This window comes from Leptonychotes weddellii, chromosome 1, assembly GCF_054177405.1.
Source record: "Leptonychotes weddellii isolate Sample4059 chromosome 1, ASM5417740v2, whole genome shotgun sequence".
NCBI classification, from domain to species: Eukaryota; Metazoa; Chordata; class Mammalia; order Carnivora; family Phocidae; genus Leptonychotes; species Leptonychotes weddellii.
In genome coordinates this window covers 34,534,244-34,556,392 of record NC_138369.1, presented here as the reverse complement: position 1 = coordinate 34,556,392, position 22,149 = coordinate 34,534,244, and the positions used below count along the sequence as shown (strand labels likewise).

Here is a 22,149-nt window from a genome sequence, read left to right as displayed (position 1 = left end):
TCAGAATTGCATTATTTGGCCCACTCGCAGGAATTAGGCGTTCTCTTCGGGGAAATTCAGGAGTTTCTCAAACCATATATTCTATTACAATATCAACATTGTTGACTTTATAAAATCATGGTAGACTATATAAAGTTATACATAGATTTATATATATATGTATATATGTGTGTATATGTGTGTGTATAGTTTAAGCAAGAAGGAAACAACTTTATGTATATTAAAATGATTGTGCTTTTATAAATGAAAGCCTACACGTCCTTGGGAAGTACATGTTTCTGTGAAGTAAGTCCCATTTCTGCAGGCTGCTCAAGAATTCACAGTGAATCCATTAAGAGGCCTGCCTGTTGACAGAGGAGATAGCATACTTTGTCCCAACCGCTTTCTCTCATCCCTGTACTCCTTTGCTTTCATTTATTCAGTCTCCCGAGTGTCCGTTTGTTTGTCGCGCATTTCCGGTGTCATTTCTCACTGTGCAAATGTCAGATATGAGACAAGAGAACATGCATGTTTGACAGCTGCCCAATAAATTATGCAGAAGAACAAGTTAGGGACAACTGCAGTGGACTTGCAAAAAAATAAAAAATACCACCAGATATGTGGCTGGTTAAAAAGAATTTCCTTTGGAGAGCTTGTGTTGTCGAACCAGTTGTCACTTCATGAATAACTTATAAAATTATTCAACCATACTCTCTTAGTTGAAGCATTCACTTGGCTTGTCCAGGGGGTGGGCGGGGGTGGGGGCAGCCCTGAAGTCACTCAAAACTTGAAACCAAGTGAAATATGGTGGCCAGAAAGAGAGCTGAAAGGAAATGCGTGTGCTTTGGACTTCCCAGTATTAAATCAGTGCATGAGTCATGGCACCGTGGAGCCTGGTCCAGCCAGAACCCACTGGGCCTCACAGTTTGCTCCCTGGAGGAGCATGGGGTTCCCAGCTTACAGCTCCGTCTTCAGTGCAGTAAGACAGAAGCACATTTAAACAGGACCATCCAAGGTGTATATGCCCACAGCAGTTTGCAGATAGTTTGTGGTTTCTTGGCAGAAGATAACAAATGACCGTCACCACGTTGGAGGCAGAGAAAGGAAATGTGTTTGTGGCCCAGTGTAACTCTTCCCCCCTCCCCCCTCCACCCTACTGCACCTCTGCCTGCAACCCACCCCCCACTAACCCACCATGCTGACTCTGCCTTTGTTTTAGTCACGTGCCCTGCCCCCACCTCAGGAGTGCATATTTGTGGGATGATGTGGAGATGAAGGATTCATTCTGCAGCCACGAGGCCATTTGTCCTCCTCACATGGGAATCAGGCTCACTGCCATGGCCTCAGCTGCGTCTGTGTTCTAACCATTGGGCAAAGTGGCCCAAAAAAAAAAAAAAAAAGGCAGCTTTTGTCTTACATACGCTGTAGCCAAGATCCGATCGTGTTTGACTCTCACAGTTTTCTCCCTGTGTTCACTGTTCATAGTAGCATTGGCTTCCTGTTACTTAGGAGAACCAACTTCCCATTAAACAACATGAGCAGAGTTATCTTTGAATCTGTTTGCAGGGCTGTGAGTGTGTGATGAGAAGCTGGAGTGTCTGTGGGATTCAGCAGAGGGAAAGCTGATGACCTAATGTAATAGTAAATGATTACAGCATGAGTGGGAGTTACCTCGCGTCAGCAAGCTGGTAGTTGTCTTAAGAAAGGGGAAGTGCTGTTTTAACACAAGTGGGCAGATGTGCTGGGGAAGGAAATATATTTACCTAATCCAGTCGCATTTAGACAGGTAGTTGGCAGCTCAGCCCCTCTTTGAAACCAGTTTAACTTTGGTATTTCTCTCCCATTTATTTACTCTCTTTAGTGACCTTGTTTGGCACATCTTTGCACCATGACCAAAGTGACAGACTTTAGTCTCTGTTGGATTAATCAGTGTGTTCTTTGATCCATAGCATATGTTCCCCATAGACATTTAAAGTCAACATATTCAGCATTTGTGGTCTGGAGGTTCAAAGTTGTTAGCCAAGCTGATAGACTGGTTTGGGTGTTTGCATCCAAAAGACTCTTCCTCCTTCTCTCTCTCTCTCTCTCTCTCACACACACACACACACACACACACATATTCACACACTCCTAACACACACACATCCACTCCCAACAACACAAATATTGACTGTACCAATCATTCATTAGCAGCAAAAATTTGAGAGCAATTATTTTTTTACTGCGCTTGCCCTGAAAGACACCATTAATTACTTTATTGCCTGTGGACGAGAGCCAGTTTCGGTGTCCCCGGAGTCTGCTCCCCACACGAAGGAGTGTTTGCAGCCCTGAGGAACACAGCACAGGATGTCGTGTGGCAGGCGGTGCAGTGACATTGTGTGTTGACTCCTGAAGTGAGACGTCAAGACTCTCCCTGCCTCGTTATTGGATTCCTCCCGGTGTGGAGTTCACAGGTCAGGCTTGGAAGGGACGGTAGGTTTCCCCGATGGCCTAGACTCCAAGGAGAGGTGGGCGTTTGTGAATTTGGCATTGTGTCAGCTTCTTCTTCTTCTTTTTTTTTTTTAAGAGCATGAGAAATGTCCCCCTAGAAATAATTATCAGGGGGACGGATGTTTTTGACCATTGACTTTGATGGTCTCATCCAAGGGGGGCGATGAACCAAGGCTTCCGATGGGGGTGGCATCAGCCGAACTTTCCTCTGGAGCTTTTTAGATGTGATGTTTTATAGATGGCTGTGACCCAGGCAACATAATCTTAATGCTGCTGGGTGGTTTTCATCCTTCTCCAGGTCTCCTTAGTAGAAGTTCATGAATGCCTTCTGGAATTTAAACCTGTGCCTTGAGCCAAATTGGCCATGAGTTTCTTCTCAATCTAGAAAGCACTACAAGTCATTTGTAATGTGTATATTTATTTATTAGAAGTGGGTTGTTGCTTTATTAAAAATGTATTGATTGGACATGTGGTATGGCCTCTCTCCCCACCAAATGGAAATGAACTGAGACTTATTAATGTGTGTGATTACATGGTAGGGCCTCAATATCTGTTGGTTGAATTCATCAGCCTGAGTCTAGCTGTTCCACACCACTTGTTTTCAGAATGCGTGTGAATTATGATCCCAGTCTGAGCCTGCGTTAGCAGCGTCCCCCATTTTTAAATCTAAGTTGAAATAGCTTAGTAGTAAGTTAAACAAGAGCTTGAGAATGTTTAATAAGTTCTATAGGATAAAGAGGAATTGCAACGGAGAAAGTTTATGGGGTATGGGGCATCTCAATCCAGGATGGAGTACTGCGGGATGGATTTAATCCATGAGAGGTGAGGCTCAAATTATAATTTGGGAAATGGTTTCTGAAAGCCACTGCTGTTGGAACTCACAGTGGAACTGGATTGAATTATTTTCTTCCTTGGAAGGTTTTTAATTTTTTAAATGTGAACTGAGTGTGAAGGAAAAGGCCTCGTGGGTCCAGTGCCTCTGAGGGACCCTTCCTCATGTTACCTCCTTCTGGAAGAGCAACCCACAGGGTATCCTGCCCGGCTGTTGGTGGTTGGGGAGTGTGAACCGGACTCACCATGAGGGAGTCAGTTTTGTTTTTTAAGCCACCTGCCTTCTCCACAGAAAGCATTTGTTAGAATGGGTGCTTCTTAGACCCTGGACTGAAGTATTTTTTAGTCAAGGAAAGCCAATATGAGGGAGGGAATATATTCTTTCGCAGCCCCTGTGCCATAAGAACAAAAGTCCAAGTTGCCACTTAGTATAGTTTAAATGATCAATTCTAGCTTGCTCTGATTAAATTACATATTCAATTATTTTTGTTTGAAATTAAAAGCTTGATTATATTACCGAATGCTATGTAATTTTACATGCGCCGTTCACTTATTTAACAATAAGGCACAGAGTGTGATTAACAATGTGGCTGCCAGTAGGAAGAAGCAAAATAATTATTTTTTCAATATACAAGTCCTCATCATGATTCAGAAATCAATATGCATCCGTGGAGGATTTGTTCTTGCCGTGGATTATGGACTTCAGGGTGGCCTCCCCTCATTTCCCTATGAATGTAAAACCTCGAGATTTTGGCTGGCCAGGCCGGTTTTTATTTCTCTCTCTCTCTTTTTTAAAGACTGATGTTTAACTGCAACCACTGGGACCTAAATCAGAGCATCCAGTGCCCAAATATGAATATTAATCAGACGCCAGGCCACAGAGCCCCTCTCTGAGTTTGACAGTTTAAAGGATCAGTTAGTTAATTAGAAGATGACATGGCATGCCCCGTCCCAAGGCTCTGTCCTGCCTTCTGTCTCCTCTTTTCATTTTCCTTTTTGACAAGTTGGATTACATCATTACTTGTAGTTTCACTTGTTATCCCCACCATGAAATAAGAATATTTTAAGCTTTAATTACCCATGATTTCTTCCTGCTCTCTCTCAAAGACCAGGCTTCAATGAAACTCAAAGAAACATGCAAGAAGCGGAGGTTCAAAAGCCCACGAACATCATCAGCCTTGCGACCCCAGCCACACTGCACACAACATTGTAGCGAGAAATCGAATGTGCTTAATAAGCGCTGAAAACTGGCAGCGGTAGTCGAGGTGATTAGCTTTATTTATTTATTTATTTATTTATTTATTTATTTATTTATTTAAAGATTTTATTTATTTATGAGAGACAGAGAGCATGAGAGTGGGGAGGGTCAGAGGGAGAAGCAGACTCCCCGCCGAGCAGGGAGCCCGATGCGGGACTCGATCCCGGGACTCCAGGATCATGACCTGAGCCGAAGGCAGTCGCTTAACCAACTGAGCCACCCAGGCACCCGAGGTGATTAGCTTTAAATAGTAAGATGCCTATTCTGACTTTGGTGCCAGATCACAGTTGGTGTGCTCATCCTATGACTCATGGACCACCTGCTTGAAAAACCGGGGTGGGTGCCCAGGTCTGCTGAATGGTCGCCTCTTTGGGTAGGGCTTAGGATCTGCATTTAACCAATCCCACCACCTCACCCACCCAGGAAGGAGGGATTCTGGTGCACCCCAAAGTCTAGGTAATTCTGTTCTAACTGTTTTGGGTGTTTTTCTTGACATGATACTGCTCTTTTAAGAAGGTGAAGTTGGCATGTGGTCTCTAGAGGAGCCTCATTCCCAGGAGGGCAAACAGGGTTCAGATCAGTGTTCAGTTCTTCAAAATGAAGCTTTTTCTGACATCCTAAGTAGAATTAACTCTTTACCCTGTTCTTCCCATACTCCTTCTCATGCATCTGTCATAGCATATCTGAAGTTGATGGTGCCATTTGGTCTGTGTGTCGGTGAGCCTTACAGACACGGAGCCACTCAAGAGAAGCAAGTGGGGCTTAGTGTTCTCTCTGACAAACATTATTGATGAAACTTTAAATAAGAAGAACAAGGGACACCTGGGTGGCTCAGTCGTTAAGCATCTGCCTTCGGCTCAGGTCATGATCCCAGGGCCCTGGGATTGAGCCCCGCATCGGGCTCCCTGCTCAGCGGGAGGTTTTCTTCTCCCTCTCCTCCCATTGCTATTTCCGTCTCTCTCTTTCAGTAAATAAATAAAAATCTTTAAAAAAAATAAATAAGAACAACAAACCATTTACCATGAATGCTGTGAGCCAGCCACGGTACCAAGTAATTCAGAAAAGCTTTCTCAGTGGTCTTCACAACAATCCTGTGGGGTGCGATGAGGACTTGGACACTCAGGCAGAAACAAGCCAAGTCCCAGTGGCTTAGCCAGCGTTTCAAATTCGGCATTCTGAGCCCCAATCCCTGACTCTTTTCCCGGCTCTGCAAAACCTCACACAGTGGGTGCTTATTTACAGGTGATGAAAAGAAAGGATACCTGTAGGTGTCAGAGGGCATTTTTGAGATGCACCTCCATTGACAGGAGTACGCATAGAAGAGAGGTGGGGAGCAGAGAATTAATATCTGTGCTGAAACTCTACTGACTCCTGGAAAGGCTGTGACTTTGGAATGTATCTACATTCGTTTAGAAGGCAGGAGGGAGAAGAAACACCTGCATGAGTCACCAGAGGGATCCATGGAGAGCAGGAATATATACTGTCAGGAGGACTCAGGAGGAGTTAAAAAGGACAAGATGGTTACCAGGGTCAGACCTTACAGGGAGAGCAACACCAGTGGGGGCATTTAGGGGAAAAAAAAAAAAAGCTTTAACACAGTGGCCAGAAAGCTGGGCTCACATCCCAGTTCTGCCAGTGAGTGGCTGGGTGACCTTGGCCGCAAGGCCCCCAGTCTTTTTTGGCCTGCAACTTCATTTTCTCCCAAGTTGGTAGAGGTAAAGCTTGGGCCACGGGTCTCTGGGTCCTCCTGCTTAGGTTGAATCGAGGACTTACAGAAGGCTCTTGGTTATGACATTCGAGAGGTCCTTGTGACCCTAGATGAGATGGTTTCAGTAGAGTGTGTTTGTCTGCAGGAGGGACGGGCCATGAGGGCAAACCAGATCACATGGTGTTGAGGTGAGAAAGAAGAGGAGGTACCTCCTCATAGACTCCTCTGTCAAGAAGTGTGGCGGTGAACAGCAGGAGAAGGAGGAGGTTGGGGGCCTGCAGATGCGAGAGTCTGTAGGTCCGGTGGTTTCGGGAAAAGGGCTGGGTTGGACAGCAGAGTGGGAGGGTTTCTAGTCGGGGAGACCATCGCTGTGAGTCTAGAGAACCTGAGTTCGGAGGGAGAGAGGCCTCCATTCCCTGTAGAAACTGGAGGAGCCGAACAAGAGGAGGGGGGGGGGAGGAAGGATGTGCACAGAGTTTGTTTCTTCACCAGCACGGCTAACTTGGGGGTGGGGAGTTAACAGGGAGACAGACACATGGATTGCATAGATTCGTGTATTTTCATGAGGTTCCTAGAAACAGTGACTGTTTAGCCGGTGTCCGTCTGAACCAGTCAGGAATCCTTCTGTCCTGTGTTCGGACTGGCACGAGAGAGCTGGGAATAAAGGAAGTGAGAGGCAGGAACTGGGAGTCCGCCCCTCCAGCATCGTGGCCATGGGAGACGTGGAGGACACAAGTGAAGAGGACTGGCTTGCCGCAGTACGTTTCGGTATTTTAAAGAAGGAACGGCACTTACTTCTCCATCGTTCCGTGCACCCTGGTTAGCCATTGTTCCTCCAGGCAGGGGACTTTGCTGTCACCAGGAGCAGCCTGGTGGCCTGATCTTCTCGAACTTGACGGGCACGTATGTCGGTGTCTGTACCAACCATACCTTCAAAGAGCACATCCCTACAGAGGACGCAGCTACAGAGAGCCAAACGGGACTGTGTAGTGAGTACCTCATCAACATAAATTTACTCTGTTTTGTCAATTCTTAGATTATGTCCAGTAATTCTCTGGGGATTTTTTTTCCAATTAAGATACTAACCAATTAGTTTAAAGGTCCTTAGAAGACAGGGCATATATTTGACCACTGTGTTCATCAGGCAGTTCTCCCCTTGATAACTTTACTGGTCCATGAGCCCCCAGGTGGCAGAGAACTAGCAGTCTCTAGTGTTCATGGTACAATTGATAAATAGGTCAGCATGCGTGACAGGTGAAGGGGACTGTGGTATGGCTTGCTCAGGCAGAGCTGTGAAGGAACACGCTCTGTCTCCATTACGGTGTATTTGCTTCTTTTCCTATAACGAAATGCCCTGAGGTGTAGGTCATGGTAGAGGGACTCAGAAAGAAGATGGGCAGAACTCGGGAGTGCTGACGGGGACCCCTGTGGGGTGGAAGGTAGAGAGTGAAAGAAGATGCTGTTAGTGCTCCCGGGTTCATGCCGTAAAATAAATCGTGGTTTCAGAACACCCATTTACCGGCTCTCTCGTTGATCTTCCCAGCGTAGCTCTGCCTACCTGACAGTAGATGAAAGATGTGGTGGTCCCAGGCATCCAAACATTTGGATGCCCATTAACGGGTTCTACACCTTGGTATCTCTCTGATATTACTGTTTCGCCTCAGTAAGCCCACTAACATCAGATATATCCTATCAGAGACTATTTTAAATCACTTCAGTTTTCTCTGCCCATAAGACTAGAATCCGAAGCGGATGAGTGTGGCCTATGATCTAGTGTTTTACTACCCCCCCCCCATTTGTATTAGAGGCAACTTCATTAGCTTTTGGACTCACATATATCAGTTTTAAAGATGAAGTACAATGTCAGTAGTTTTTACCCAGTTCTCAAGTATATCAAGTTGTTCTGTTTTCCCAGAGAATGTTAAAAAAATTAGTATTGCCATTTGTGAGAGCATTTTTCTCTTAAAACGAGCCATTGGTCATAATAGTGTTGCTTACTTACTCTCTGAAGTGCTGTTTTATATCGAAAGTAAATCCAGGATAGAAGCTTGATAAGTAATGTCAGACTTGGTAGCACACAGCCTTAGTGGTACAAGTGAATTATGAAGCCCCACTTCACCATGTTGTTGTTTTTCCTCATATACGTCTCTTCGTCACTACTTGTTTATCTTGAGTGATTTTAAAATAGTGAATTAGCTTCTTGTTAGTGCCCAAGTCATCCATCCAGCTTGTGCTTTTCCTTTATCGCAAATTCCTTCAGACAGGAACAGTCCAGGAGCCTCTGGCTCAATTACGGGCTGTTGGGAAAAAACAGTCTATGGCAGGGATGTGTCCTAAATCCTAGAGTCCGGCCAAGGCTGAAACAGAGAAGCTGTGTTTCCCCAACCCACTTTTGGCAGTAGTCCAACCTGGCATCCACCAAAAAAAGTACCAACTAATTTGCCCATTAGGACACCCAGTTCTGAATTCGGATCTGGGCTCTTTCTTACTATTTCCTGCCTCTACCCTGTGTCACCCTCTCGCCATTTTATACTTTCCCACCTTCACGCCAACAAACACGTCAGTCCCAGACCACTTCCTTGGACATGGCTTCTGTCCCACCATTTATTTGCCCTCGAGACCACCATCCCTCTGGACTTCCCACCATGGCCCAGGCACCCAGCTCCATCTGCCACTAGCAAGTTCTCCCTCACGCTGTTTCACACGCATTACTCCACCTGGGTGGTTATTCCCACATCCAAATTCCCTCCTTCTTGCAACAGCCAGCTCAAACCCTGCCTCCTTCACAGAGGCTGTCTTAATTACAGCAGACCCAGAAGCATGGCCCCAGGGAGGTTTGTTGTAATTATCTCGTGGGGGTCATTAGGAGCAGTGGTCCCCGTTGTCCTCAACCTCTGCTCTCTGCAGCCCAGACCTCCCCTTTCCCCCTTTATAGTTCAGTCTTATCTTCCAGAGGGGTTGTCAGCAATCTGGGTATAAAGTCAAGGTTTTACAGTTTTTCTGTGTCCCCTCAGAGGGCAGGATGTGTGGTTCAGATGCTTGGTAAATATTGCTTATTAATGAATCACTGTAACGAAGCCATTTATTAGTCATAAAACACTGGGGTTTCTGTCTTCAGGAACTTGTAGCTTTTCCCAGAGGAGGAAGGAGCTGGTCACAGTCACCATTCTGTCCCCAACACTTAGTGTAGCATTCGCCAGTTTAAATGGTTCGGAAGACTGAAAGACATGCCCCCAAGAAACTAGCACACACCAGATGGCAGCAGGTGCTGTACAGAGCACCTAGGATCTAGAGGTGCATTTTGAGGGGTCAAGTTGGGCTTGGCTTTATTATGAATGGGATTTAAAAGCTTGGAGTTCAAATTGGGAGAAGCAGAGTATGCAGAGGGTATCCTACTTAGAGCTAATAGACTCAGTGAAAGCACAGTGGAGGGGGAGACAGGGAAGTCTGACAAAACAGGCATGGGAAAGGTCATGACGGGGCTGAAATTCAATGCCAAGTCAGACGTTCATTCCAAAAACATGTTAAACGTGGTGGCACATAATCTTCGTGTGGTATGGGAATGGACCCCTTTTTCTCTTTTTACATTCATGATTAAATATAGTAATTTTTATATAGCGTAGGTGATCGTGGTTTCCCCTTTACAGGAGGTAAAACGTTTTTTTCAAAAATACATTTATTTAAATAAAACCGAGTGAGTAGCTTTAAAGAAAAATACGAAGTTTATGGTGTTGAGGCCATACATCAAAAAGGGTGATTCCCTGTGGCTGGAAATTGGGCGTGTACCAGTGTAGAAATGGAAAGATTCCCCCTACTCCAGTGGAAGGTTGCTGCAGAAAAGTTACCTAGGCCAAGGCCTACAGGATTGTTGGAGTTTGACCCGGTGGGAAGCCATCGGTGAACCTAGCGAGAGCAGTGGTAAGTCAGACGCAGGGCAGCTATTTCGTGAGGACTGGGATTTTATGTTCCCTGTTTATCACTAAACAGCAGTGTCTGGCTCATCGCAGGCAGGTATGAAGAAGGTGTGAATCAGTAGGTGGTAGGTCTGAAGCGAGGCTTTTCTTTCCACCCGTGGCGCTGCCTCCGGCTGCTGATTTCCTCCTACCTCCGCTGGCCAGAGCTGCTGAGCTGGGAGCAGCCTGGTTCCCACGCCCCCTCCCGAGTGAGCTCATGGGACACTGTGTGGGTGGAAGAGGGAGGCAGGCCACCAAGCAGCCTGGCCTGCAGGCTCCTGCGGAGGTCTCCCACCAACACTCTTACACTTTCTATCTTCATATATTACCCACACCGCAGGGCCCTGGGCGCCTTGGTGTACTCCAGCAGAAACCAGCCAGTGAGGAGGCCCTGGGACGGAGGTGGGGACCACAGACCCCCACCCCCATCTCAAGGGGACAGTCTTTACTCTGCCCCTGTTTGCCGCACATGTGTCAGATTTGGGTGATTTATCAGAAGATGTCCACAAAATATATATTTTAGGTGAGAGCTCCTGATTGTGTTTTTACTTAGCACCTAATCCAAAACTCTGAAGATGCTGCACTGATCCAGCACACAGTCTGTGACCTCTGATGTAATGAGATAAAGTCCTGTCTCCTCCTTTGTCCATCCCAGGTTTTGTCAAATTCAGTCGTCCCTTTCTGTACATTTTGTCTGGCCTGCTATTCTGGTCATTTCTCTGAATCCACAGTCACAAAGTCGGTGTCCTTTTCGTGTGTCCCTTAGCCCGAGTTCCAAATCTCTCCCTCTTGCTGAGTGTCCTTCATCTTGGCTATTTGGTCCCATCACTTGCTTTCCTTCTCTGTCATCTGAGTTCAGACTCCACACAGTTAAGCCTGGCTTAAGCCATCAGGACTTTGAAGGATGTGCTTGCCCCCATTTTAATTCCCCCAAATCCTGGCCTGGCGCCCTCTCCAGTTAACTTCTCTTCTCCTCAGCCTCTGTGTTCACACATCTGTCTTTGTCATGTCTCCTTCTCTTCCGTCCCTCCTCCCTGACTCCAGGCCTGGAATCTTCTTTCCTGCTGTCAGGAATCCCACGTCCAGTGGTTGGAACAGACCCACGTGGTTCCCGGCAGGCCTCAGATAACCCTCAGGATTGCTGGGAGCCTGGCCAGGGTCACAGAGCTCCAAAACTCGTCACCCCTTCGTGCCATTCAGAATGTAGCCTTTGAGGGGTCCGTCACATGTACGCGGGCACAGTGGCTCGGGGAGGACCTGACACATTTCACATCCCCTGGGGTCAGGCTGCTGGGTGGTTGTAAATATCAAAAAGGAAAAATACCATCCAGCATGAGATACGAACACATCACAGTTGCAGCAAGGCCTGCCTTGTCCTCTTCGGCAGGCCAGGTACTTACAGAGGCTGTGTGCCGATCAGGATCATCACGAGTACGTTGTGTTGCTTAAATTTTTTTCTGTAGCAGCTCCTGCCACTTCCAAGCAGGGACCCAGCCTTTAGAGCCTCTCTGCATGCACCAGTGTTCCTAACGAACATGTGAGGCTGTGGGAAGCAAACGGACGCACAGCAGATCATGGGCTCTGGGGTTACGCAGTCTGAATCCGGATCTCATCCCCAGTGTTACTGGCCATGGGCTCTTGGGTCAGCCGTTCTGCCTGCCTGCCCTCCGTCTTCTCCTGCGTGACATGGGGAGCAGAGTGAGCGCTGCCTCATCATCCTGTCTGTATCAGAGAACTCTTGGTTCACTCTGTCATAGTCTGGTTGGCAAATTTTGGTTCACAGGCCAAATCCAGCCCATAGCCTGTTTATACACGGCCCGCATATGAAGAATGTTTTCCGCATTTTATAAAATGGTTGTTCTAGAGGTACCTGGGTGGCGCAGTCAGTTAAGCGTCTGACTCTTGGTTTCAGCTCAGGTCATGATCTTATGAGTCAGGAGATCGAGCCTCATGTTGGGCTCCACTCTCAGCAGGGAGTCTGCTTGAAAGATTCTCCCCCTCTGCTCCTCCCCTCCTCTCTCTCTCTCTCTCTCGTTCATTAAAATAAATAAATAAATCTTGAAAAAAATAATAAAATCATGAAATGGTTGTTGACGTAAGTTCCTACATAGTATTCTTGATTTGGCCCACAAAATGTAAACTACTTACTGTCTGGCCTTTTATGGTAAAAGTTTACCGCCCCTGCACTACAACATGCTGGAAGGGCTTTGGGTCCCTTGGTGTGTCACTTTCCTTTTGGTTGGTTGCACACTCACAGCTGTGTTCTGAGAACGTTCATAGGCCTTCTCTCTACTAAGTCCTCCCTCCACAGCCCTGGCTTGCGGGGTGGGTGCCACACTGTAAGGTGGGGAAACCAAAGTCCCAGGAGACTGTGAATTTCCTTCCTACAACCTGTGAGTTATTCTCAATTGGACTGAGTTGACCTGTTAGCCTCCCTTCCCCACTTGGCTCCCTGAGCCAGGGCCAATGGATGTGCTCCCTCTTCTCTGGGAGGAACTCACATGCATTTGGAGAGGGTTTGGGTGTTGTTCTAGGCATTTCAGGGGTCCTAGAGATGACTCACTCAGGAATCCGCCCTCCAGGAATCTCAAATATAATTGGGGAACCAGAGGCACACACTTACTACCAGTAACAATAAGACACACTGGCACCACCCCAAACACAACGTGCTCTGGGGCCTTCGAGGAATAAAAGCATCTACAGGGGCATCCCCCAGGCTTTAAGCCCGTCAGAAAACTTGAATTTTCTGTTGGAATTTGAGGCCCCTTGGAGCTCTTCCCCACTGGCTGCTTTCACCAAAAATCCTCGTGTTTCTGCCGCCCCATGGCTGATCCCTGTAGCTCTGGCTGCATTCTTGTCCAGCAGTTTTGTGGTTCATCAGGCAACCCTTGGAGCCTGATGCTCATTTGCCTGGGTGGCATTTGAAGGACAGCTGTGGCGGGAGGGCGTCTGCTGCCCTCACCCATCTCTCCCTGCCGCCCCTCCCGGGGCTCAGTGTGTGCCTTTGCTCCCAATTGCTTCAAGTGAAAACAACGAGCCACGGGTCTCAGGTAGCCAGGGTGTTCATCGGGAACCTGGAGCCCAGAGGACATGCCGTCAGGACAGTAGCACCTCGGTCAAAAGGCAAAACATCCTTTCGTGTATAAAAATAAGAGTTGAGGTCCTGAGCAGATATTCTGAACTTCTGTAGCTCTTCAGAAACAAAACACTCAAAGCTGCTATGATAGGTTTTTTTCAACTCCTGTGACGTTCGTGTGTTCTGCCATCTTGGGGCAGTTGCTTTTTCTCTTCACAGTGATGATATGATTTTCATCCACCCTTGGCTTTCCAGCAGTTCTTACTCCTTGTTCAAGAATTAGTTCGAGAACTCACTAAATATGGTTCAGACAGGCCATTGAAGGGTCACCCTAACAAAGGTGAAGGTTAACTAGAAGTTACTAAACCGTTTCCTCAACAGATTGTGATTTGAATCTCTGGCCATGACTAGGACGGAAGGCTTGTAGGAGCAATTTTTGCCCTGCAAAAAGGTAGCATCTCAGTCCCTTTGGGCTGCTTAACAAAGTTCGGTGGCTTATAATCAGCGGAAATTGCTCATAGCTCTGAAGGCTGGAAGTCCTAGATCAGGGTGCCAGTGTGCTTGGGTGAGGGCTTGCTTCCAAGTCACAGATTTCGCTGTATTATCACACTGCAGAAAGGACGAGAAGCTCTGTGGGGTCTCTTTTATAAGAACACTGATCCCATTCATGAGGGCTCTACCCTCATCACCTAAGCACTTCCGAAGGGCCCGACCTCCTAAGACCATCACACTGGACATTAGGATGTCACTGGATTAATGTGGGAGGGAACACAAATATCCAGACCGTAGCAGGCATAAAAAGTGCTTTTCCTAGGTGTATGGCCTTGATCTTCTTGTGAGCGTTGGACTCTATGTCCATTTTGGTCACTGTTGTGTTCTCAGAACTCAGGAAAGTGCCTCATAGTGAGTGAGCACTCTGTGAATATCAGATGCTGAATTTATTCACGAGAGATTTCTTGAGCATCTGGGGGGTAGGGGTGGTCCTCCATAGCTGAATTCGGCCTGGTCTTCTCCACTGCCCTCTCCAGTGAGGAAGGGAGTGATGGAAACACAGAAGGACCACACAGTGTGAAGCGTGCCAGAAAGGAGGTAGCAGAAGAGCAGTCCTTGTTGCCAGGGGCAGCAGTGGGGAGACTTAAGGGGCACACCGAAGATCGCGGAGTTGGGTGGTGCAAGCCGAGGGCCCGCCATGTGTACGGACATGAGGGTGAAGGACCCTAATGCAGGAAGCGCTGCTGGACAGTAGAGGGCACTGCAGGAGGGGTCAGGTCCACGAGCTTGGGAGCTTGGACTGTGCCTTGAGGGTGATGGTTTATCAGCCATGTGGGTGTGTACGTGTGCAGGATGATTCTAGCTGCGTGGTACAGTAGGACTTGAAATGAGAGTGGGATTCAAACCAGGAAGAAACAAGTTAATGAATCCGAGATCCTGAAAAACGCTGAAAAGCGCTTAAGGAAAAGCAGAGCCAGTGGGCAGGTCTCTCAGAGACTGGAGGGAGGTGGGATAGATTCCGCAACTCATCGGTGCTGGCCCCCGATGAGACTCCAGTTCTCAGCATGAATTTGGCTCCATCATCCCCACCTCTTTTTTGTCATCACTCTTCCCAGAAGAACATACCTTTCAAGCGTCTGTAGTTTGATGACCCCTGTATTCCTCGTACATGGGGAACAACAGGAAGGTCAGATGACAGGTATCAGACAAATGGGCACCCCAGTGTGTGTGCTAGAATAATATGCTTGAATTATAGATAGATGTTTCCACAATTAAGTGAACGTAAGTTCTTGTCTCCATCTGCTGACTCTTGCGACATCCCCGATGACTTAAGGAAGTTCAAAGAATGATGATAAAGGCTCTTCGCTGGGCACCTTCAGCCGTTACTGTACGTGCCTCTTCTATCTGTCTCTCTCTGTGTGTTCCTCGGTGACCCTTATTTGCACTGTATTTTTCATTACCATGAAGGCAGGAAGAGGAGGTGTCTGATAGTACAGAGCGTCCAAGAGGCGTGCTGTGTGCTCTCGTGAGCTTATTAGGCACTTTCCGATGATGCAATTACTAACTTGAAAAGGACATTCAGCATTTTCATCAGACAATGCGTGTCTTTGTGTGGCCCATAGCTTTTCATTTTTCCTGGGACAGCTGTTCTCTCAAAAACAGTTCTATTGTGAATAACTTCCTGTCCCTAAGATCTGTGCCCCGTGGATTGGCAGCATTAAATGCCTTGGTGTGTATCATCGTACAGGTGGACCTCCTTTGGCACAGTTGTGTTTCTTACTCTGTGAAAGCAGCATTTTGAAAATGCAACTATTCTAGGGGTACTAGATGATTTTACAGAGGAAAGGGTATTTTTAAGGCAGATCATCAGTTCGGTAAGTCTTGTTTTAGGCAAAATGGGTACGAGGGTTTTTCATTCTTGAGTCCAAATAATACGTAATCATAAGAGTGGAAAACCAACCATGAGTTGAATTTGAATTAGTATCCTCTCCACTCTTCTCCCCACCCCCAAGCATGAGGTTCTTAGACTCCTAGCTCACTGACGTGTCCTCCTAAAGCAGTGATTCTCAGCGTGTCACCCAGGCACCTGGAGTGGGGGCGGGGGGTCCTCAGCACTGTTTCAGGGAGTCTGTGATGTCAAAGCTATGTCCATAAAAACATCAAGATGTTATTTTTTTATATTGTGCTCGTTCTTTTATGAATGTAAGTGCAGTAGAGTTTTCTAGAAGTCCCTCTATCACGTAACAGAAATGATTGAGTGCAGAAGCAAAAGGCCAGCTGTCTTCAATTAAGCTAGACATAGAGGGCTTTGTGAAAATGTAAAACAGTGCCATTCTTCCCAAAAAATTCTTGTTGTTTTGGAAAATACGGTAATGTTTCATAAAAATGTTATTTATGTTAATATGTAGTGGGTTTGTTATTGCTATTTTAAATGAATGAAGGAATAAATATTTTCATATTTCTGACTGTTTCTAAACATGATCAACATCGATCGGTATAGCCCAAATAAAAAGCAGCTCTTCAGCTTTCTCAATAATTTTTTAAGAGTGTGGAGGACCCCTAAGACCCAAAAGTTGGAGGAACTTTTCTCAAGTACGAGGCAGTATGTGGTAAAACTCTCCTGGCTTGCAAATGATATTTGAAAGTTCTCTAACAAAGACCAAAGGGATTTGCCTAAGTTCCCTATTCCTTTAGCAGGAGCCCATTTCTACATTTATCTGTGGATGTGCAAGAAAAATATGAATACAAGCTAGTGTAAAACGCAAGACCTTACCAAAAAATCATCTATAAGCCCACAACGTTGGGGGAGGAAAACCAAGCACACCGTTGTCCTCCGTATATGGTACTTCCAGTTCGCACTGTAGGGTATGAGTCTGTGAGACATCAGCCTTCACCTCTTCATTCAACTGGAGGACGTGTGTTTCCCCAGCACCTTCACAGGGCTGGCCCACGCAGGGCAATGCAGACACAGTTCCCTGCCCCCCTGGGAAGCCGATGTCCTTGTTTAAGGAGACCATGAGTAACAAACAAGCATAAATGATCAGGAAGACAGAGGAAATGAATGGGATGATACCACACAGTCATTTGGAGGATTGAGAAATAGATTCACACAAGGTGCCCAGCAAAGGCTTCTCTAACGAGACTTCATCTGAGCTGAGACGGGGTTGCTGGGTAGATAGGAAGGAGAAGGGAGGAGGGAGGAACATTCTGGTGGAGGGAATCCTGAGGAAGGACACGGCTCAGTGGGGGTAGGGTGAGACCAGAGCCCCGGTAGATGATGGTATAGAGAAACTGATGGGCAAGGGCAGGATTTTCTAGGGCATTGGAGGCCCGGTGAAGAATGTGATTTTAATCCAAGTGCAATGAGAAGTCATTGCGGGGTTTTCAAGCAAGCGAAAGAAGTGATCCTGTTTCTGCTTTATAAAGGTGGACCTGGCAACCTTGTAGAGTGGGGAGCCCATGGGTGGGCAAGAGAGGAAGCAGAAAGTGCGTCAGGAGGCTCTTGATGTCATCCAGGTGGAGTGGATGGTGCGCCAGGGATGATAAACAGAAGTGGACAAAATTGAAATCTTACTTGGAATCAAAGAGAGCAGACCTACAGAGAGAGGGAAGGCTCTGGGGAGGAGGGCTGTGAACAAGCATGACCTCTGGTTTTGGCTTGACAACTTGTGTTTTCTCACATGGTTGCAACAAAACTCTGCAAGGTAGGTAGTTTTATAGCTAATTAGAGATCAGGAAACCAAACTCCCAATAACCTGCTTAGGGATCCATAGGGCCCTTCCCAGCGTCAGGGCAAGTCAGAGGTCACTACCACTGCCCAGCCCCATCCGTGGCTTCTTTTCCCTGGTGGTATGCCTCCGCTCTCTGCTCTAGCCATGGTAGGGACACCAGGTGTGGGTCTCAGATGAAGGTTCCCTTCCTCCTCCCACCCCCCCAGCAAGCCAGGGCTATGAGCTGATCTGTGACAAGTTGCCATGCCTCATCTTCTGGGTCTGAGAAATGGGACCAGATGTATCTGCTGGCCACCAGCCCAAGTGAGATTTTATTTACAGGTTTACTCACATCACAGGTGTGTCTGGGCTCCCAGAGAAAGGGAGCATTATTCTTCAGGCCCTGTTATGCCTCTTGGCAAGACGTGGGAGTCCTCCTGAGAGACAGTTCAACCTTTATAAATATCGAGGCGGGGGGGCGGGGGTGAAGGTTTGGAAGCAGTTGTGAGAATTTTAAACATCAGTGATTTGCTTTGAAACAATAGTACCTGTGCATTTCATTTAGGCGGTGGGGTGATGATTTGAAAAAAAAAGTTTTGTTTTTAAAGCCATCAAACTTACTGGTTCAGAGGCTGAATGAAGGGAGACAAGAGGCAAGGCAGCAAGGATAAAAATTCTTAAATGCTCTGGGTGCTCACCTTCCGTGTATCATCGCAACTCCCTGCTTTCTTGACATATAGCACGGAGCAGAGCTATGTGAGTCTAGGCAGCTGTGGAATATCAAATCCGTATCTGTAGTAGCCAGTGACAAGTAGCTCAGTGGCATGGTCTCTGAGATATCCGTAACATCTGCATAGCTATAGAGATGGCACAAAGCTGGTTGCTTCTCTTCCTTCCAGTTAGCTGGGCAGCCCTTTAAGAAATAACTTTCTGCTTTGGGAACTGAAAATGTACTTTAGCAGTGATTATCTGCTTGCTCACCTTTAGGGTAGCCTGTCTCCTTACAACCCCGTGGTTACTTTGCATACACACACGTAGATCTTGCAATTTAAATTTTTATATTTTATTCATATGTGGCACATTTTTCCTGCAACTTGGTAAAGCACTAAATATTATATGAATAATATTCAAAACATGTGCATTCCATAGAACTCATTTATATGCCATCATTATCTGCAGCATTAAATACATTTTATATCATCAAAAATTTTATGATATATTTAAAAATGAATTTCTACTTAGCTTAAATGCATTAGGGATTATCCTAAGAGACCTTGCTAAAAACGCAGTCATGTTTATTTGTAACTGCCAGAAAACGGCTTACAAAATTGTTACTGTCTTTTATTATTCCCTACCACTGGAGCACTTGCTTGTTAATTAGAGAAATTTCAACTGTCATAGTTGGCAATTATAGCTTCTGTATCATTGTCTGTTATGAATAGTCAATGAGAGCTGATTAATATGCATGAGCAGCAGTATATATAGCGTGTGCATTGGACCACAATCCAGCTGCCACAGTCCCTCAGAGGAGGGAGTGGTGTGTGTGTGTGTCTGTGTGTGCATGCGCGTGTGTCTGTGTGTGTGTGTGTGTGTGTGTGCATGCTGCGAGGGAAGGAGGGGAAACGTGGAAGGGGAGAGAGTTGTTTGCAGCCTTAGAGAGCAGCGCCAATGTGAAGCGTGGCAGCCGCCCGATGCACCTGAGGCTCTCCGACGATACCTTCATGCCCGCACGCAGGACGCTGCTTTTCCCGGGTGCTGGCGAGTACTGAAGCCTTCCTTTGACGTTTCTCTAAACATGGGATGCAGTTTGTGCAGCCTGCAGAAGCAAGAGGAGCAGTACAAATTGCTCTATGAAGTTTGTCAGGTAACGCGTTGCATTTTATTCTGTGGGAGTGGACTGGCACTTACCTGGCAGAGCTGTAACTTCTCGGGAAGGAATTGGGGATCTGGGGTGTATCTGTGTTCTGAATGAGACAGCTTTTCTGACTTTTCAGTACATTCTCTGTTAAATCTCTTACTTGCTTTCCCTCACAGTGGCACTTAGGTGCCTGTATTTGAATATCTAAATAGATGTTGACAGTCACAAAGTACGTTTCCAGCAGTCACATCACAAAGCTCTTTTATAACTGGCCACTCTCTGGAGTGTCAGCGTATGTCTTAGGAAGGGTCAGAGCGTGGTCACCCTTTGAACAAGTTAGAGAAGACGGGGATGATGATTAATGCTTGTGCAGTTTTGTCTCTGTTTACAAATAGTTACGAGGCGCGCCTTTAAGGTAGAGCACAAGCGTCTACCACAGACTTGATTCTTTCAGCAACTTCTTGTCCTGGGACATGTGATTCAGATTTATGCTTCACACTTGCCATTTCTGTACCTCACCCTGTGAAAATTTTAAGAACTTCAAGAGCAGGTGGCTTGATCTTGGGTGCTGTCATCCACGGCAGATGACTTCTCGAAACTTCTACATCATGAGTAATGTGAAAATTCAGTCAAGATGAAATGGGATAGTTAAGGCATTAACCCAGATAACTAACCTTACATTTGTGTTGAGTGCTTTATTTTTAAATATTCACGTTCTATCCTGAACTATGAGGTTTTCCTACTGTTGTTGGTAACCTAACTTGGCAGTTAAGTGCTTTCTCCTTAAGTCATTCTAACTCCTTCCAATTTTTTTTCAGCAATCAAAAAAATTAGAATCCTGTTAAAAAGGTTTTTTTTTAATTAGAATGACAGAGTAAGGTCTTTATGGTAAGAAAACAAAGATGTTTATTCCTTAATTTATCACAGTGAATGGGGGCATATTAATATATTCTCTAAAGAGCCAGACAGCTTAAAAAAAAGAATTTGATTAGCCGTCCGTTGGGCACCATTTTTGCACAAGCCACCAGAGGGCGCGTAGCATTAAAAAGACGCAGTGAAACAAGGCTGCTTCTGTGCATTGGCCGCCCAATGCACAGTGGACAATCCCATGATAGAGTGACCCTGTCTAAAGAAAAAGATGTGTGCGTGCGCGTGCGTGTGTGTTTTTTTCTCCACTGAAGCGTAGAGAATGTCCACACACTTCTGACCTATGACTTCATGCTTCGCACTCTGCTGGACTTCTGTCCTTTGGGAGCACATTGGAAGCCTGGGCAAAAGTGCCCCTGGCAGTGGAGGTCTGGCCTCCATCCCTTGTGTGATCCTGCGGTGATGTTGTAATCCACATTCTGCCAGGTTATCATGTGCACTGAGCTGTGAGCCCCCCAGTTCTCAGTGAGTTAGACATTCAGGACCAAAACAAGCAGAACAACAGAACCATCACCAGGGTAGTTGTATGACAGATTTTCACTACTGTGTATATAATACGGTGCATAAAAACGGAGTCTTAATAACTTACTGGGTTTTTCTCTTTTAACCATCAGTGCACAGAAATATCATTGAGCATTCGTTGTTGTAGATGCGTTTAATTATACTGGTACCCTCCAAAATGTGGTCGCCCCATCCCATCTCCTGCAAATCCATGTTACCTTGTGCTTTATTCGTCTGTATTATTTAGACTCTTTCCTCTTAGCCCCCCAAAAGAAAGAGCCTGGATTCTGTTTGTTTTTACTAGGTGAATTTATGTGGAAATATTTCTGGCCAAAGCATCACGCAGTAAATTGCTGATAAATGACTTCCATATGGAATACACTTTGTCAGCAATTTAGGAAGCCATGCAAATTTATTTTCAGGAAACTCAAACTACTTTTCGGACCCATTACCCTTGTGCCAACTAAGTAAAATCCCCTTTCTCCTATTCTTTGGGAGTCCTGAACCGTAGCATAAAGGAATTCACAAAACACTTGCAGGAATTAATAACTGCATTCTCCTCCTTATTAGGCAAAGCCTTATTACAAGCAGAGAAATTAAGGTTTCCATAAATTACAGTTCCAGAAGGTCCAGTGTGTCTGGCTTCAGTAAGCCCTCATAACAGCAACACAAAGAGGATCAAATATTCTGGGGCTCAGACTTTATCCTTTCCTCATCCAGAGATAATTCAAAGAGATGCTCTTCATTAGGGCCTTTGGCAAGCTGCCTACAATGTTTTTTTGGGGCTGCTGTGAGCTTAATGATGCAGAACAATGGCTTTGCCTCTTGTTGCATACGTACCTTATTGTACCTTTCATCACATTAGAAAAACAACAGCAACACAGGAAGTGGCCTGGCCGCCAGAGGGTACTGCAAGGAGTGCACACATATCAGTGATTTGCAGCACGCCTTAAGGGATACACCAAGGTATTTGGGGATCGTGGGAGTACTTTGAGGAGGGTACAAGACGAGCCTCCTGCCCACCCTGGAGGTGTAAGATCTGCTGAGGCATAGCAGTCTTTGTGCTTTCATGGTAACTGTAGAGTCCTGGGGACCATCCAAACAGGACCTGTGGCCGTGGGACAGTTAACATTTAAGTTAGCAGCTGTTTCCTGCTTTGGAAAACTACCCCATCTCGGGCGACTTTGACTACTCAGAAGCACTGCTGAAGTGGAAGGACAGAAGCAGGAGAGGAAGATGCTTCAAGGCTGTCAAGGGTTGCAGTCTTCGACTTGGACAAATTAACTGCCAGAAGATCTCATGTGCAGGGGTGATGGGGTAGGGAGCTTGACAGCTTCAAAGCTGTGGCCAGAACACAACTGAAGCT

General features: G+C 46.2%; 1 protein-coding gene across 4 annotated transcripts in view; it reads left to right on the top strand.

Annotated features, from left to right (window-relative positions):
- Positions 1–22,149, top strand: part of PDZRN3 (PDZ domain containing ring finger 3) — a 237,988-nt gene that overhangs the window by 170,262 nt on the left and 45,577 nt on the right. Inside the window, exon 1 of one of the 4 annotated variants that reach the window (XM_081820872.1) lies at positions 18,756–19,361. The exons of the other annotated variants lie outside the window; for them this stretch is intronic. Within the exon in view, the coding sequence (XP_081676998.1) occupies positions 18,963–19,361 (399 nt within the window). The 5' untranslated portion in view covers positions 18,756–18,962. Of the gene's footprint in view, positions 1–18,755; positions 19,362–22,149 lie in introns of those variants that run through there. 4 annotated transcript variants of the gene reach the window in all.